Here is a 15,759-nt window from a genome sequence, read left to right on the forward strand (position 1 = left end):
GCCGCGCGATCCAAGGTGGGAGCGGGCGCGGGCGCGGGCGGGGCGGGGCGGGCTCGACCGCTCGCGGGGCCTGTGGCCGACGCGCCTTTCCCGGGCTCCAGCCTTGCTTTGCAGTCACCGTTCCTTCCCTGTGCACTTCCTGCCCGGCGCGGAGCGGCGTCGGGCGGGTTCGGCGGCCAAGCCTGGGCCGCGTGAGGCGCGAGGGAGCGCCGGCAGCCGCTCGCCCGGCCCCGCCCGCAGGGGTTGGCGCCCGGGGCCTGGCCGTGGTGGCTGCGGGTGACGCTCGGGCCGTCGTTTGCGGCTGGGTTTGCCGACACCCGGTTCCTGCACCCAGGTTCCGGGCAGCCAGGAGGGGGCGCTGCTGCTCTCCTTTCACAAATGAGAAGCAGCCCACGCAGGTGAAGTGATTTTCAAAAGTGGTGGAGGCTCAGTGTCGCCTTAGAGCCCAGATGTTATCTGAGTCGTCCTGTTGCTGTAATTCTGCTCGAGACTTCGCACAGCCAGAGACAACTTTTAGCTTGGAATAAAATGAATTTTACTTTGAATTTAGCTTTGAACTGGCTCTAGTGCCAACTCCTAGTTGCTCAGTTAAATCAAAATCTAGAAACTGTCGATCTCCTACGTTAGTATCTGTTAGAAGTTTTGTGCTGATTTTTGCTCACAAATAACTATTGAGTTGAAGTTATTGCTGATAACTTGAGCTGAAGGATTTGCTAATTTTTAGAAATAGGGAATAAATGTGTGGTATTTGTTTGGCATATAGTTCTGCTCAGCATAATGTCTTGGTCTGTAGATAAGACCTTGGTCTTGGACATTGTTACTTTCTGTGGTATTTTACAAGCATGACTTCTAACAAGCTGGAAACATCTTTCAGCTGGAAACCCTGCCCAAGGAAGACCTGATCAAGTTCGCCAAGAAGCAGATGATGCTATTGCAGAAAGCCAAATCAAGGTGTACAGGTATTAGGATGAAAATACTTGTCTTGACTAAACGTGGCAGTTTTCGGCGTGTGACGGCCAGGTTTCAGTGTCTTGTGCTTTCCCATGCGTCTTAATCAGTGTCCTGGGATCTTGGCGTTCTGGTCATTGGTGACGATCATTTCTTGTGTCTAAGCTGCAGCTACCTCTGAGTTGTTAAAGCTAGGCAAGAGGATTTTTTAAAGCTCTTTGTAAAATTAAATTCTACTCATTCTATTCCTCCTATGCATTGTAGATTCTTCTCAGTTAAGTATGTTTTTCTACAGGGGTCCTTTAAAATGAGAAAAAGTTGTAAACCCAAAGACATAATAAAGATTCTCGAGTAAAATGAAGAAGTACTGCCATTGCAGTATGAGATTGATTTTCTATTCAGTTGCCTTATTGCAAAAAGAAAAAGGTATTTGTGACTTTTATTAATATAAGTGAACAAGTTCTTGAATTCCCAGTGGCTTAAAAACAGGATTTTAAAAATAAAATCTGACTTTCGGCCAGAAAAAAAGATCAAATAATTTTTTGGAAGTTTGTTCAGCGTATATTTAAGAGAGTAATTTATTTGGAAAGATGTTCTAGGTTCCAGAGCTGGGTATGATGAAATACTTAGATTAATATTTACGCTTCATATGAGGTTGGTTATTGCTTTAAGATTATAAGTGAGAAGTGTTTATAACTCAATAATAGGCTGGGATTCACTTCAAAATTGTCAGGGTGGCTGGACACAGTGGCGCACGTCTGGTCCTTGTAGCCTCAGGAGAGGGGACAGGAGGATCACTTGAGCCTGCGAGTGTCAGGCCAGCCCAGACAGCAGAGCAAGACTCCAGCTCACAAAAAAAAAAAAAAAACTTAGAAGGGTGATTAAGAAAAGAGCTTAGTGTGATACCAAATTGGCCAGGAGATAATTGCTGAAGCAAAGCGATAGGCGAGATTTGTCAGTGATCACTGTTTTCTCTACTTGGTTGTTTGAAATGTTTTTAATAAAAAAGAAAAAAGTAATACTGTTCTTTGGGTAAAATTAATATTTCTGAAAATATTTGCTGCCTAAATATTTCTTTGTATATTTGGTAACAGGAATCACACTCAGGACCGTGTGCTTGCTTGCCAGGCCTGTTATTCTAATTTGTAGATTTTGGAGGCTTTTTAGGATATTCTTAACACTTCAGTAATTTTCTGTTTTTCATTTCTAAACTGGAATCTTTTCTTTCTTAGAATTAGAGAAAGAAATTGATGAACTCAAATCAAACCCTGTGAACGGAGGAAGTGAAGATATTATTAAGGTAATGAAATGGCTGTGGATGTTGCTTATTTACCTAGAGGCAGTGTCTGATGATCAGCCTGCTGGAGGTTGCCTGGCTTTCCATCTGGCTTTTCCACTTCCTCCCTCACCTCAGTTAGAATTTTTTCCTTCGGTTTCATTGCTGGTGACCTCGAGAGCTGTATCTGTGGGTGTGTTTTGTCTTTTAGGCCCACATGCTCCCTAATTATGGTTATGGTTTAGTCTGTCCTGTGCTGCCCTCGAGACTGTGGTGCTCAGCAGTACTGGTACCTAGAGATGCACCTGTCGATCCACATCCCTGGTCACAACTTTGGACCCTGCGCTAAGAGTTACTCCAGTTGGTTGGAAAAATCCTCAGCCTCACATGGCAGTCACCCGCTCTGGCAGCCAGCAGCACCACTAGTTTTTATGCCTTGCAACTTTAGAGGGCGTTCACTCTCCAGTTTCCTGTGTCCTCTGCCTGTGTCGTCATAGGTATGCCAGAGACCTGTTGTTGCTCCAGGACATGCGCCATTAGTGTGGCTTTCCTGCTTTCTGGAGCCTCCTGTCTCCCTGCACCAGCTGGGCAGGTGGCGCTCTTGGGCTGCTGCTCCACACTCCCTGAAGCGGCTTTTGGTAGTGTCCCTCTGCCCTCGTGCATGTCTTCTTGTGTTGGCCGCTGGCTGGGTCCCTTGTCACTCACTGAGTTGGTCACCACACCTACTACCCCATATCTTTCTGCAGTTTTCCTAGGAGAGAACGCTTGAAAGGTCAGTTTTCGTGTTGCTTTAGATTTTAAAATGCCTCCACTCTGCTTGACTTATTGTTGTCATTCGATACAGAGCTCTGAAGTTTTCTATACCTGCTTTATTTTGGCTTTCTTAAGCAACAGTGTTGGAGCAGAACTTCAAAGTTCTGAAGGTTGAAGAAGAACAAAGGCTGGCAGCCCTTGGGTGGACTCTGTCTCCCTTTGGTGTCCTCAGGGCACAGCCTCCCCAGACTGTTGTGCCCTCACGCTCTTGACTGGGAAGATGTGGATGTGAGGGCTTGGCTCTCCTGGCGTCCCCCTAGAGGTGGCCAGAAGCCACGCCTGTAGAGGCGGAAGGAGCAGCCCACCTGGACACTCGTCCAGGGCGCATCTCCCTTCAGTTTTCCGCTTCCTTCAAGGGATGTCGATGGCCTCATTTTTCCGTTGTGTTCAAGTTTTTATTTTGGAATTAAAATGTTCCATTTCACAGTTTGTTCCTGACATTTGAATATTCTCTTTTTTTAATGCATCTTATTTAAGATTCCACGTGTTCTTTCTTTCTGAGGAAATAAATTCATACTGTGTTAAAGCTTTCTGTGGTTCCTTTTCATTATCTGTTTCCTTTACGTTACTTTTAATGTAATTATCTGTGAAAACAAACAGCTAGGATTTTGAAAATAATCTTCCCCGTATGTCATCTCTGGCCTTTCTCCTCCTATCCCACTAGTTTCCATACTCACAGTAAGCATCACCCTGAATGCCATCCTCCTTCCCTCATACAACTTTTATTGCAGCTATAAATATCACTTAAAAATTTTTTTTGCCAAGTGTGATAGTTCACGTCTGTAATCCTAGCACTTGGGAGGCTGAGGCAGGAGGAATACCATGACTTCAAGGCCACCGTGTTGCAAAAAAAGAAAATCTGAGCCTCACTTTAAATATGTAAAAATATTATTTCTATCTTTTAACTTCATTAAAAAGGTGCCTTGTGGCATGGTCACACGCAGAGTCTGGGTTTACTGCCCTGCAGCAGTCCCTGAGGGACTGTGGGAGGGTGTTGGGCTGTGCCCAGGCGTGTGCCGGGGACATGGTGCTGAGGGTTGCTGAGAAGGCGTCTCGGTCGCGAGGATCCTCAGGTGAATGAGCGGAAGTGCGGCGCGGCGCTTACACGAAGGCTCTGCTTTGGGAGCTGATGCCGGAGTATGCGCTTACTCCTAGATTTGGTGTTCTTTTATGGCCGTTTTAAAGTTAGGGTTTCTCATCACTTGCTAGCCGTATACAAATGGAACAAATTGATTTTGTATCTAGAGACTTCATGAAACTCACTTTCTAATTACCTATAAATGCGTCCAGATTTTTTCGTATAAATATATCATTGATAAATAATAGTCTTGGGGCCAGGGAGATGGCTCAGTAGAATGAATAAGCGCTTCCCTGGCAAGCGCACAAGGGCCTGAGTTCAATCCCCAATTCCGGAAAAAAAAAAAAAAAGTCTTCTAAATGTCAAATTTTAATCTTTATTTCTTACGTCTTTCATAAACATTTCATTAGTGAAGATAACTGATACTCTCTTTTGAGTGATTGTCTTGCTGAATTGCTACCCCTGCCTTAGCCTTCTGAGCTGGTGCAGTCTTAATTAGAAATGGTAGTGGGGGCACTAATGTTATATTTACAGTGTTTGCATCTAGATTTGTAGTAAAAATGGGTCTTTTATTTTTCGTTTTTGTGAAGTGCTAGGGTGTCGGTTTCTGATTCTGTAGACTCTTAGAAATTCTTTTCACTTTTTTATATGGACAAGTTCACACAAAATTATATAATCTTATCCCCTAAAAATTTGATAGAACTCAGCTCTGCCACCATCTGTCCCCCTTATTCTTTTGGCAGTTTTTAACTGCATTTGATTACCGTTTTTTTTCTCCCTTGAGTTGGTGTAAAGCTACATTTTTCTGGGAATGTACGTTATCTTACTTGAGCTTTCAGCATTTTTTTTTTCTTTTTTCTTTTTTTTTTTTTTTTGGTAGAGGGAATCAAACTCAGGTGCTTATTATGCTGAGCTGTCTCCCCAGCCCAGACTTTCAGTATTTCTGGGTGAATGCGTGTTCCTAATTGCCGCATTAACTCGCTTGCTCATCTGGCTCCTCCCTGTTCAGGTTGCCAGCCAGTCTGCTTCTGGAAACTCCGTTTTGCGGCATGCCTTCCTTGAAGCTCTAATTGATTACCTTGGATTCCTTTTCTTCATCTTTCTGTGAGTGCTGGGCTCTGCCTGAGGGCCCGTTCATACTGGCAAGCACTTACCTCTGAGCAGTGGCCCGCCCGGCAGCTCCCATTCCTAAGTATTTTATTTCTGGAGAGTCGTGGCCTGCTTCTCTGGGTTTCTTCCTGTACAGCCCTTACATTAGAGCTTTCTTTTTTTCTTTTAGTTCATTCTTTGCATTGTTTTCCAAAAATGTATTGAAATTTCTCATGTCCTCGTGTCTTTTCTCCTTTTCTCTCTTCTCTTTATACTTTTTTATTCATCAACAGGGTTTAGAAAATGGTGAGATAATTGTGTGTGGCCAGGCCATTTTTAACCTCATGCAGATCTCCCTGTTCTGAGACAGGCACTGACTGAGCGCCTTGATGCTGTACTCCTGGACAAAGCAGAGACCGAGCAGCAGTGTCTTTCCCTGAAAAAGGAGAATGTTAAAATGAAGCAGGAAGTTGAAGTAAGGCAACAATTAATGCTTTCTTTTTTATTTATTTATTTATTTATTTATTTATTTATTTATTTGGTGGAACCCGGGATTGAACTCAGGCCCTTTCACTTGCCAGGCAAGCGCTTATTGAACTGCGCTGTCTCCCCGGCCCCTCTTTTATATTCATAGTAGTGTACTCATGGATTTAAGCTAAGACCTTTGGAAGCATCTAATGCAGTTTTACCATATTATTAAAAAAAAAAAAACAAAACAGACCGCCCTGATAGCTCAGAGGACTCAAGTGCTTGCTTATGCAGAGTGTAGTGGCCGGGGTTCAGTCCCTGGCACATGCCATGCCGTCCCCACTCCCAGGGCACACAGACTGGGCATGGTAGTGTACACCTGTGATCACAGCACTTGGGAGGCTGAAAACAGGAGAATCACTAGGAGTCCAATCTACATCTACATAGTGAGACCTGGAACACCCAGTAGACCCTATACCAAATATATTTAAAAAAAAAAAAAAACCACTTCACTACGCACCTTGAAGTAGTGATCCTTCTGTTTTCAGCCTGCGCAGCACTTGGATTACAGGGACACTCCACCATGCCCAGTCTCACTTGCACTCTCAGGGCACTCCGGGGACAGGACCAGCACAGCATGCCGGATCAACCCCGCAGTCTGCTGAGCTGCCTGGCTGGCTGGGCTGATTTCTTCTTAATCTTTCTTAGTCTATGCAGGAGCTGTTAGTTGAAGCAGTTCTGGCTCGTAGAAGCTGCAGTGCTGCCAGTGTGCAGGGCTCCACTCAGGTCAGGCAGAGCCTTGCAGAAGGCTTGGACCTGTGGCCTCGCTTAGGTTGTGTTCACCTCCTATGTTTTGGCTGGCTGTGACTCGTGTCATCTTACTCAAATGACTTGTGCTTATTTTTGTAATAGGATTCTGCAACGAAAATACAAGATGTGCACAAGGAGTTAGAACAGTCACACAGCAACTATGTGAAAGAAATTGAAAATTTGAAAACTGAATTGATGACAGTCCATTCCAAACACAGTGAAGATAAGGCTGGCCTACAAAAGGAGCTAGAAGAAGCAATAAACAAACAGGCAGAGCTTTCAAAACAACTTGAATTTCAGTATAGCTCTGAAGCTGATGTTAAAAAACTGCAAGATGCGATCCAAGAAGTGAGGCCAGCCTTTGAGGAACAAATTTTGTATCTACAAAAGCAGTTAGAAGCTAGCACTGATGAAAAAAAGCAAGCGGTGACTCTCCTCCAAGAAGCCATGGAGGCGAACTCGCAGCAGTATCAAAGAGATGTGAGCCGTCTGCAAGAAGAAGTGAGAGAGCTGACACTGCAGATGGAAGCATCAGCTAGAGAACACGAAGCAGAAGTAAGCAGGCTAAACCAGCTGAACGAGGACTTAGCGAAGCAGTGTGAGGCCCGCGAGCAGAGCGCTCGCCCGCAGTACGAGTGTGAATTGCAAAGCCTGAGGCCAGCCAGCCCGGGCGCCGACCCACAGCACCCCGTGGGCCCTGGCCGCCTGCGGGAAGGTGCTCCTGTGGAGCAAGTAGTAGATGAGAAGACCAGGTACTTGGAGGATTCCTTGAAAGAGCTGGAATCACAACATAGTATCTTAAAGGATGAAGTAACTTATATGAATAATCTTAAATTAAAACTTGAAATGGATGCCCAGCACATAAAGGATGAGTTTTTTCATGAACGAGAAGACTTGGAATTTAAAATTAATGAACTATTACTAGCTAAAGAAGAGCAGGGCTGTGTAATAGAAAAACTAAAATACGAGCTAGAAGATTTAAATAAACAGTTTCATTGTGCTATAGAACAGCATAAAAAAGAAGTACAAAATCTCAAGGAGCAACATCAAAAAGAAATGTCAGACCTAAATGAGACATTTTTGTCAGGTTCAGAAAAAGAAAAATTAACGTTACTCTTTGAAATACAGGGTCTTAAGGAACAGTGTGAAAATCTTCAACAAGAAAAGCAAGAAGCAATACTAAATTACGAGAGTTTACGGGAGATTATGGAAATCTTACAGACAGAACTAGGAGAATCTGCTGGGAAAATCAGTCAGGAGTTTGAATCAATGAAGCAGCAGCAAGCATCTGATGTCGATGAGCTTCAGCAGCGGCTTCGGGCTGCGTTTAATGAGAAGGATGCTCTTCTTGAAACTGTGAACCGTCTGCAGGGAGAAAATGAAAAGTTGTTATCTCAACAGGAGTCAGTACCACAACTTGAAAGTGCTGTAAAGAGCCTTCAAGAAAAGAATGAAGTATACTTAGTCAGCCTGAGCCAAAGAGACACGATGGTACAAGAATTAGAAGCCAAGATATGTTCTCTTACAGAGGAAAAAAAAGATCTCGTAAGTAAAATTGAAAGTTTTCACGAAGAGCTAGATAGTCTGCATAAAAAGTGTGAAAGGGAAGAAAGTTTTGCTGAAGCACTTCGGGAGAAAGAGCAGCAGGCCAGCCGGTACAGCAGCGCCCTGGAACGGCAGGTAACTGGACTGACGGGAAGACTGGAAGAGGCTTTGAGAGCAAAGGGTGAAAGTGACCAGAAACTAGAGCAGCTTACGGTTCAGATGCAGGCCGTCTCTGGAGACCAGGAAGCGCTGTCGTCACAGGTGAGGTCCCTCGTTGAGGAAAACAGCAGGCTGTGTTCTGAGAAGGGCCAGCTGCGTCGGCATCTGGACGCTCTTCTGGCTCAGCAGGAAGATGTTACCCTGAAAGACCAAATGACTGAATTAGAGAAGAAGCTGCAGTTAACAACTGAAGAGCGAGATAACTTAAATAAGATGTTTGAAAATGAGCAAGTTCAGAAGTCATTTGTTAGAACTCAGCTCTATGGTTTTCTCAAGCAGATGGGGTCGAGCGCTTCAGAAACAAATGAGGAAGATGTTGGGCTTGTCCTGCAAGCTGTAGGCGAGGCCTTGGCGAAGGTGAAAGAAGACAGTCACAGCCTGGTTTCGCAGTATGCCGAAAGGGTGTTGGAATTAGAGAAGGAAGCTAAGTGCCTTCAAGAAAGAGCCGATCAGTGTGAAGAACTTAGGTGTTCACTGAGAGGCTGTGAGCAGGAGACGGTTCTCTTACAGCAAGAGTTAGAGGGAGTATTGTCACAGAAAGAAGCCTTGCAGTTTGCTCTTTCAGAAATGAAGAATGCTAATGAGAAAATAGTCCATGAAAATCATAATCTTCTAATTCAGATTGGAGAAGGATCTCCTCTATTGCACAGCAAAGCTGAAGTCTGTAATGAAAAACCTTCTGTGCCAGAACACGAAGATTTGAGGCCACTACTGGAGCAAAAGGAAGCTGAGCTGCGAGATGCGAGAGCTGAGCTGTTGTCGTTAAAGGTACAGAAACTTTGTATTGGTTCAGCTAAGTTCTTCGTTCTGGTGGTAGACTAGAAATGATATAAATTAATGTTCTTACACTTCAAAATCAGTAAATTTTCAGCATGTACGCTCGTGACAAAGTGAAAAACGCATTAGATGTTTTCATTTTGTATATCCATATTACGTTGGTCATTTGGAGGGTATAGATCATTTTAAAACCTTGAGCTTAAGTAATTAGGGTTTTAAATATCAGGATCTATAAGTGAGCAAAGAAGTGAGTGCTAGTGGTATTTTGCCTCAGGTACAGCCTTGGGATTTTCGTCAAACACCTTCTCATCTGGCCCTGAGTACTACTGCTTTGCTATAGTGTACGCCATATGCACTGCAAGGGTTGTGTTGCAGTGTGTCGACAAAAGGAAAGGAGGGCCGAATCTCTCTCACTTCGAGTATGGCCAGTTCAAGGAGATGCAGTGAATTGGTTTTTGTTTTTATTTCTCCTATAAAATTTAGGATTCCATAGAGAAATCACCTGTAAGAAATGATCAGCTTTCTACGGTGAAAGAACTGGAAGAGAAAATAGGTAACTGGTTTTTATGTGTCTCGTCACCATTCACTACAGTAGACTGGGAAGTGAACAGCCGGGTGACAAGGTGCAAACACGGGCAGTGGCGGTGCCTCCCTCAGCCCATTGCCCTCTGGCCCCCTTCAGCGCCCCTCCCGCCATGTAAGGCATACAGCGCGCTGCTGTGATTCTGTTGCAGGCGGCTCTGGTGATTTTGGACCTTGCTCACTGAGAGGCATGAGTTGGGTGCTGGGCTGGCCTGGACCCTGGCGGTGGGGGCAGGTGAGGGTGGTCGCAGGCTTGGCTCAGTGCTCAGCTCACTGCCAAGAGGAGCCAGGAGGGTGGAGTTCTGGGGCTTTTCTGGTTTTTGAGGTGGTCTCACTGTGTAGCCCAGGCTGGCCTTGAACTCCCATTGGTCCTCTCCTGCCTCACCCGCCCAAGTGCTGGGGTTTCCTATTTTGGGTTAGGAAAAATGTCACAGAATAAGGTCTTCATTTGGGTTTCAATGAATTTGAAATGTGACACAAAAAGGTTCCAAGGCAGGAGGGACAGCATGTGCTCTGTGATCACATCTACAGCACCAAGGAGCACACAGCACGGTCCTGGGAGGAAGAGGGATGGGCTGGTGTGTTGTGTGCAGGCACTGGGATCGGTCCTTGCCCACTCGCTGCCCGCAGTGACACGATGGATGACGTTGCTCTTGTTCCCATTGGAAAATGGGGACAGGAGAAAGTGCAGTGTCTGTGCAGTCGCAGTGTAGTGCCCAGCTTTCTGGAACGGTGGGTGGTGGGGGTGAGGTGTCTTTGCAAAATCATTTGGATACCGTTTCACCTGGAGATGGTAGGTGGGGTGCTGTGTACGTGTGCAGAGGGACGACTAGAGGTGAGTCAGTCGTGAGCTGTGACAGTGCGGGGCGTGGTGCTGTATGTGCGGGAGGCTGTGGCAGGAGGATCATGCAAGTGTCCAGCTAGCATGGGCTACGTAGCTGGACTAGACAGCGAGAAGAGGACCAGAGACAGTTCTCCATCTTAAGAGGACGGGGCCAGAGAGGAGACATGGAAGTGGCAGCCCTGCAGGACACAGACAGGGGTGCACTTGGTCTCAGGTGTACTGTGTCCCGGAGTTTAGGACTGAGGCAGTGAGGGTGTCGCTGCGGCAGGCACTACCACCCCTGGGCTAGAAGCGCAGGAGGCAGTTGTCCTGGTATTTAGGGCCTGGTCTGCCTTGCACGTGGCTTCTTGGAAAACATGGGGAAGGCAAGTTTCAGAGCAGATAAGGAGGACTCTGAAGGGATCTGTTCTGAAAGAGGAAAGGGACAGTACGTTGTTTGTAAACCTGTGATCCTAGGCTTTAGGAGGCTGAAGCAGGAGGATCACCGAGAATTCGCCATGAGTTTATGTAGCCTGGGCTACATACTGAGACCATGGCTCAAAAAAGAAGGAACCCCACCTCACAGCCCGCAAAAAGAAGACAGGAAAGTTGGCGTGCTTGAGCATCCTCTGCCCTCTTCAGCCGCATCCCCACTTGTTCCTGACCTCGAGTTCTTGCCTGTAATTGTCTTGTTGACTCCTTTCCAAGCGTTGGGAGAAGTGCTGTGGTGGTGCAGGAGTAGGGGAGGGGCCCGATGCACACAAGGACAGCCAGGCAAGAAGAGGTGCAGGATGGGGCTGAGGGAAGCTCTGAGTGTCGGCGCTCCAGGAGGAAGAGGAGGGGTCACAGGTGAAGAAGGAGACCTAGTGGGGACAAGGCATTGCAGGGTTAGGTGTGCAATTTGAGCTGCATCTGATGCCCAGCTCCTTGCCCTGGCTCCCCGACCACCCCATCGTGCCTGTGTACCTCTTCCAGAAAGCATGTCGGTGGAGGAGCCCTGACTCCTCCTCCAACTCCTAGGCACTTAGGATGTGGCTTTTAAAGTGGCTGCTGTCAGCTGGGAATGGCGGTGTAGGCCTGTCACCCAGGACTCAGGAGGCTGAGGCAGGAGGATGGCCACTATTTTGAGACTAGCCTGGACTACATAGCAAGAGCCTGTCTCTAAAAAATAAAGTAGGCCTATTTTAATGAATTAAGAAAATGAAAAATTTAATCACTGTTCGTCACACTGTCATTTTAAAAAGAAGATATTAACTCACGGCTGGTTTGTTTCAGGAAAGTGTGCTGCGGGTTGAGCACAGGCCTCCCCCTGACCATATCCCCACCCTTTGCTCTAGGTAGCTAAGTTGCTCAGGGTGGCTCCAGCTTGCCATCCTCCAGCCTCAGCCTCCCATAGTGTGGCAGTGGTGGAACTAGGCCATCGTGCCTGGCTAATGGGATGTTTCGCCTGCTCATTTTAATTTCAAGCCACAAAGTTTGTGTTCCAAAAGAAAAATTAGCTTCTAGGGCTAAAACCAGTGTGCAATTTCCCATTTTCCCTTGTGACTTCACATATAATCCTTTCATTTTCTGGTTTTTAGGAAATCTAGAAAAAGAATCCAGAGAGAAGGAGGAAAAACTAAGTAAGATAAAACTAGTCGCTGTGAAAGCAAAGAAAGAATTAGATTCTAGCAGAAAAGAGGTAAGCCAGCTGAATAGCACAAGATTCGGGAATCTTTTTATAAAAAGCAATCTCACTTTCTGTTCTTGAAAAGCATGAACTTGACTGTATATTTAAACAGGCCCAGACTCTAAAGGAAGAACTGGAGTCTGTCCGGGCAGAGAAGGATCAGTTGTCTGCATCCATGAGAGACCTCATCCAGGGAGCAGAGAGCTATAAGGTAAACGGTGACTCTAGTAACACGTTGCATTCTGACAAGTGAGGTAGGAAAGGTACCGCGTTGTGACACTTGCAGTGACACTTACAAAAGACCTCCTGTTCGTTAGTATCCTCCCTTTTCTTTGCACAGTGTAATAGACTGTAATACCTGGATTTTAAAGTAGCTAACCTTTAAATAGTGCCTCTAAACTCTTATTTTTTAAAAGTGAAATTCTCTTTGTGGGTTTTCTAATTAAAAAAGTAATAAATTGACAGCTGTGATCAGTGGCTGTTTTGCCTGAAGTTTAAACAGGTATAACAGGAGAAGGGAAGCACGATTGTTTGGAAGTGATGTGCTATTTTAATAATGTGAGATGCTTGTAAAAATGATGAAGTCCAAAGCCACCACACGCAAGATCGGTGTCTGCTTTCTCCAGGGATTTGCTCACTTGACACCCATTTCCACACTGCGTGAGACCTATTCCAGGGTAGGTGGCACTCGGTCAGCCCGGTCTCCGCCAGCCTATCCGCAGCCCTGAGCCCCTGACCTGGGGACTCATGTGCTGGCCGTGACAGGAAGGTAGAGGGACGAATGCAGCAGCCCGCGAGTCGGAGTGTGACTTAGTCCAGGAACTTCCTGTAGTAGGCAAACACAGGCAGGGCAACAATTTTGTTATTTATGTAGAGAGAAGGTGTCACTGTCAGTACAGGCTGTCCTTCAGTGCACTCCGTAGCCCAGGCTGGCCTCCAGCTTGCAGCAGTCCTCTTGCCTCAGCCTGCTGAGTGCTGGGATTACAGGCATACGCCACAAAGCTCAGCTTTGGGCAGTAATTTCAATGAGCAGTTGGACTTAAATTTCAAAACGTTGATGAGTGCATATTACTTATAATAGTCTCAAATTCATTTGTAAATTATTTCATTGAAAGGTTTAGGGGCCAGGGAGATGGCTCAGTGGAATAAGCGCTTCCCTGGCAAGCGCAAGGGCCTGAGTTCAATCCCCGATTCCGCCAAAAAAAAAAAAAAAAAAAAAAGGTTTAGGGTTTTGCTTTCTTTTTGGTGGGATTTTGACAGTTGTAAGTTTTAATGGAAAATAAGCTAACCAGAAAAGCTGAATGCTCTGGAAAAGATCTTATAGCAAAATTCACTGAGGAGCTGCGGTGGTGAGGGCGAATTTGGAGTCAGGTGGGTGGGTGCCGAAGAGGTAGAGGCCTGAGCATCACAGCAGACTCTGGGGGGCCGGCAAGCTCAGGACACTCCTGCAGACAGCTTCAGGGAGTCGAGCAGCCCGGTGAGGCTGCAGACCTCGGCGCAGAGCTGGTAGCAGCGGGCTCGCTGTCAGTCTGATCGTTCGTCAGCAAAGCTGTGCTATACCAGGGCAATCTGAAAAGAGACATCAGTGAAGAAGGAATTAGAAAACTATGTATTTAAAATCATTTAACCTGTAATCCCAGCACATGGGAGGGTGAGGTAGGAGGATTGCCATGAGTTCAGGGCCAGCCTGGGCTACATAAGCGAGTTCAACTGCTCTATATAGGAAGGCCCGGTCTTAAAAAAATAAAGCTATTTAAGGAAGCCAGTGAAGTTTTTATTACATTTATACACCAAAATAAGTTCTGGTTGAATGAAAGTAAAAGATGATTTCTTTTAACTGACTTCTGGTTATAAAAGACTTTTTAAAACTTCAAAACAGTTTAAGAAATTACAAAGGAGAGGCTGGGGAGATAGCTCAGTAGAATAAACGCTTGCCTTGCCAGCCCAGGGTCCTGAGTTCAATACCTGGTCCCGCCAAAAAAAAAAAAAAAAAAAATGAAATTACAAAGGAGAAAGTTAATAGGTTGACCCTGGCCTACGTCTAGAGGAAACTAATAAATAAGGTGGTAAGTTCTCTTAAATTACAGCTCCAGGGCCTGATGTATACGGAAGGTGGCTAAGCACTGACATAGATTCTAATGTGTTTTTTAAAGATTTATATTGGGCCAGGGAGATGGCTCAGTGGAATAAGTGCTTCCCTGGCAAGCGCAAGGGCCTGAGTTCAATCCTCGGTTCCGCCAAAAAAAAATAAAGATTTATATTAAGGATACTGATCTTTTGTCATATTTTCATGTGTAAACTTATATTTTTTGTGGTTTAGTGTCATTTTGTGTGCAAATTTACATTTTCATATTTTCCACTGTAAAAACTTTTAAGCATCTGGAGTCAAAGTTTACATCAGGATGGCTTGAGTGAGTGCACAATAACCTGAAGTAAATCTTTTCTTTGTTGAAGAATCTTTTATTGGAATATGATAAGCAATCAGAACAGTTGGATATGGAAAAGGAACGTGCTAATAATTTTGAGCATCACATGGAAGACCTTACCAAACAATTAAGAAATTCAACTTCTCAGGTAATTTTAAGTCTTTTATTTATTGATTGATTTATTTGGTACAGGGTTTCATTGCACAGTTCAGACTGGTAGTGATCCTTCTGTCTCAGCACCCAGCACTGGGATTACAGGCATGCACCGCCACCCCTGGTTTTGGCAGCCAGCGCAGGGCCAAGCTGGCATGGCATGCGGTACCGGCATGGCCTGTAGTGCCAGGGATCCAGCCAGGGTCCTTGCACTTGCCGGGCAGGCGCTTAGACCACTGAGCTATCTCCTCCGCCCTTGTCAGGTAATTTTAGATTGAGTGTATTCATCTGAATTTTGTGTTCTTTCCTGACTCCTTTTAACTCTGCAGTGTATCTAGTTTCTTAGAAATTTTACTATTTTAACATCACCAGAGATACTTTTTAAAACTTTTTTTTTTTTTTTTTGGTACAGGGTCTCACTAAGCAGCTGAGACTCGTAGTGATCCTTATGTCTCAGCCTCCCCAGTGCTGGGATTACGGGTGTGCACTACCATGCATGCTTGGCTGTGAGGCCAGCGTGGCACGCCAGGGGTTCCAGGGCCAACACAGCATGTGTTACCAGGGACCGAACCTGGATCCTTGCTCTTGCCAGGCATGCACTCCAACTGCCAAGCTATCTCCCCGTCCCGTAAAACTTACTGTTGATTTAATATTGTCATTCTGTGGAATTGATCGTGCAATGTTCAGTTTTTACACTAGGCCAGCGGTCTTTTTAATGTACTCTTCCTGCCTCTGCCTCCTACACTTTCTGCATGTGACAGTCATGAGTCATTTGTCATTCCAGTGTGAAAAATTAACCTCTGATAATGAAGATCTCCTGGCTCGTATTGAGACGCTTCAGTCCAATGCCAAGCTACTAGAAGTACAGATTTTAGAGGTCCAGAGAGCCAAAGTTGTGGTGGACAAAGAACTAGAAGCTGAAAAACTTCAGAAAGAACAGAAGCTGAAGGTGAACACCTCTTGTGAAAATGATCGCATATCCAATGATACTTTTATCAAAATATTTAAGTGAAGAAAAGCCTTCCTACTCAGGTGTGGTGGTTCATGCCTTTAATCTCAACACTTAGAAGACTGAGATAGGAG

At 45.4% G+C, this 15,759-nt stretch overlaps 1 protein-coding gene across 1 annotated transcript in view; it reads left to right on the top strand.

The window, feature by feature from the left end:
- Positions 1 to 15,759, top strand: part of Gcc2 (GRIP and coiled-coil domain containing 2) — a 38,495-nt gene that overhangs the window by 707 nt on the left and 22,029 nt on the right. The window contains exons 2-11 of the mRNA XM_023717372.1: positions 102 to 398; positions 875 to 959; positions 2,181 to 2,248; positions 5,575 to 5,679; positions 6,585 to 9,014; positions 9,507 to 9,576; positions 12,009 to 12,109; positions 12,210 to 12,308; positions 14,552 to 14,671; positions 15,461 to 15,625. Of these exons, the coding sequence (XP_023573140.1) occupies positions 102 to 398; positions 875 to 959; positions 2,181 to 2,248; positions 5,575 to 5,679; positions 6,585 to 9,014; positions 9,507 to 9,576; positions 12,009 to 12,109; positions 12,210 to 12,308; positions 14,552 to 14,671; positions 15,461 to 15,625 (3,540 nt within the window). The remainder of the gene's footprint in view (positions 1 to 101; positions 399 to 874; positions 960 to 2,180; positions 2,249 to 5,574; positions 5,680 to 6,584; positions 9,015 to 9,506; positions 9,577 to 12,008; positions 12,110 to 12,209; positions 12,309 to 14,551; positions 14,672 to 15,460; positions 15,626 to 15,759) is intronic.

This window comes from Octodon degus, unplaced genomic scaffold, assembly GCF_000260255.1.
Source record: "Octodon degus isolate 3935 unplaced genomic scaffold, OctDeg1.0 scaffold00052, whole genome shotgun sequence".
Classification (NCBI taxonomy): domain Eukaryota; kingdom Metazoa; phylum Chordata; class Mammalia; order Rodentia; family Octodontidae; genus Octodon; species Octodon degus.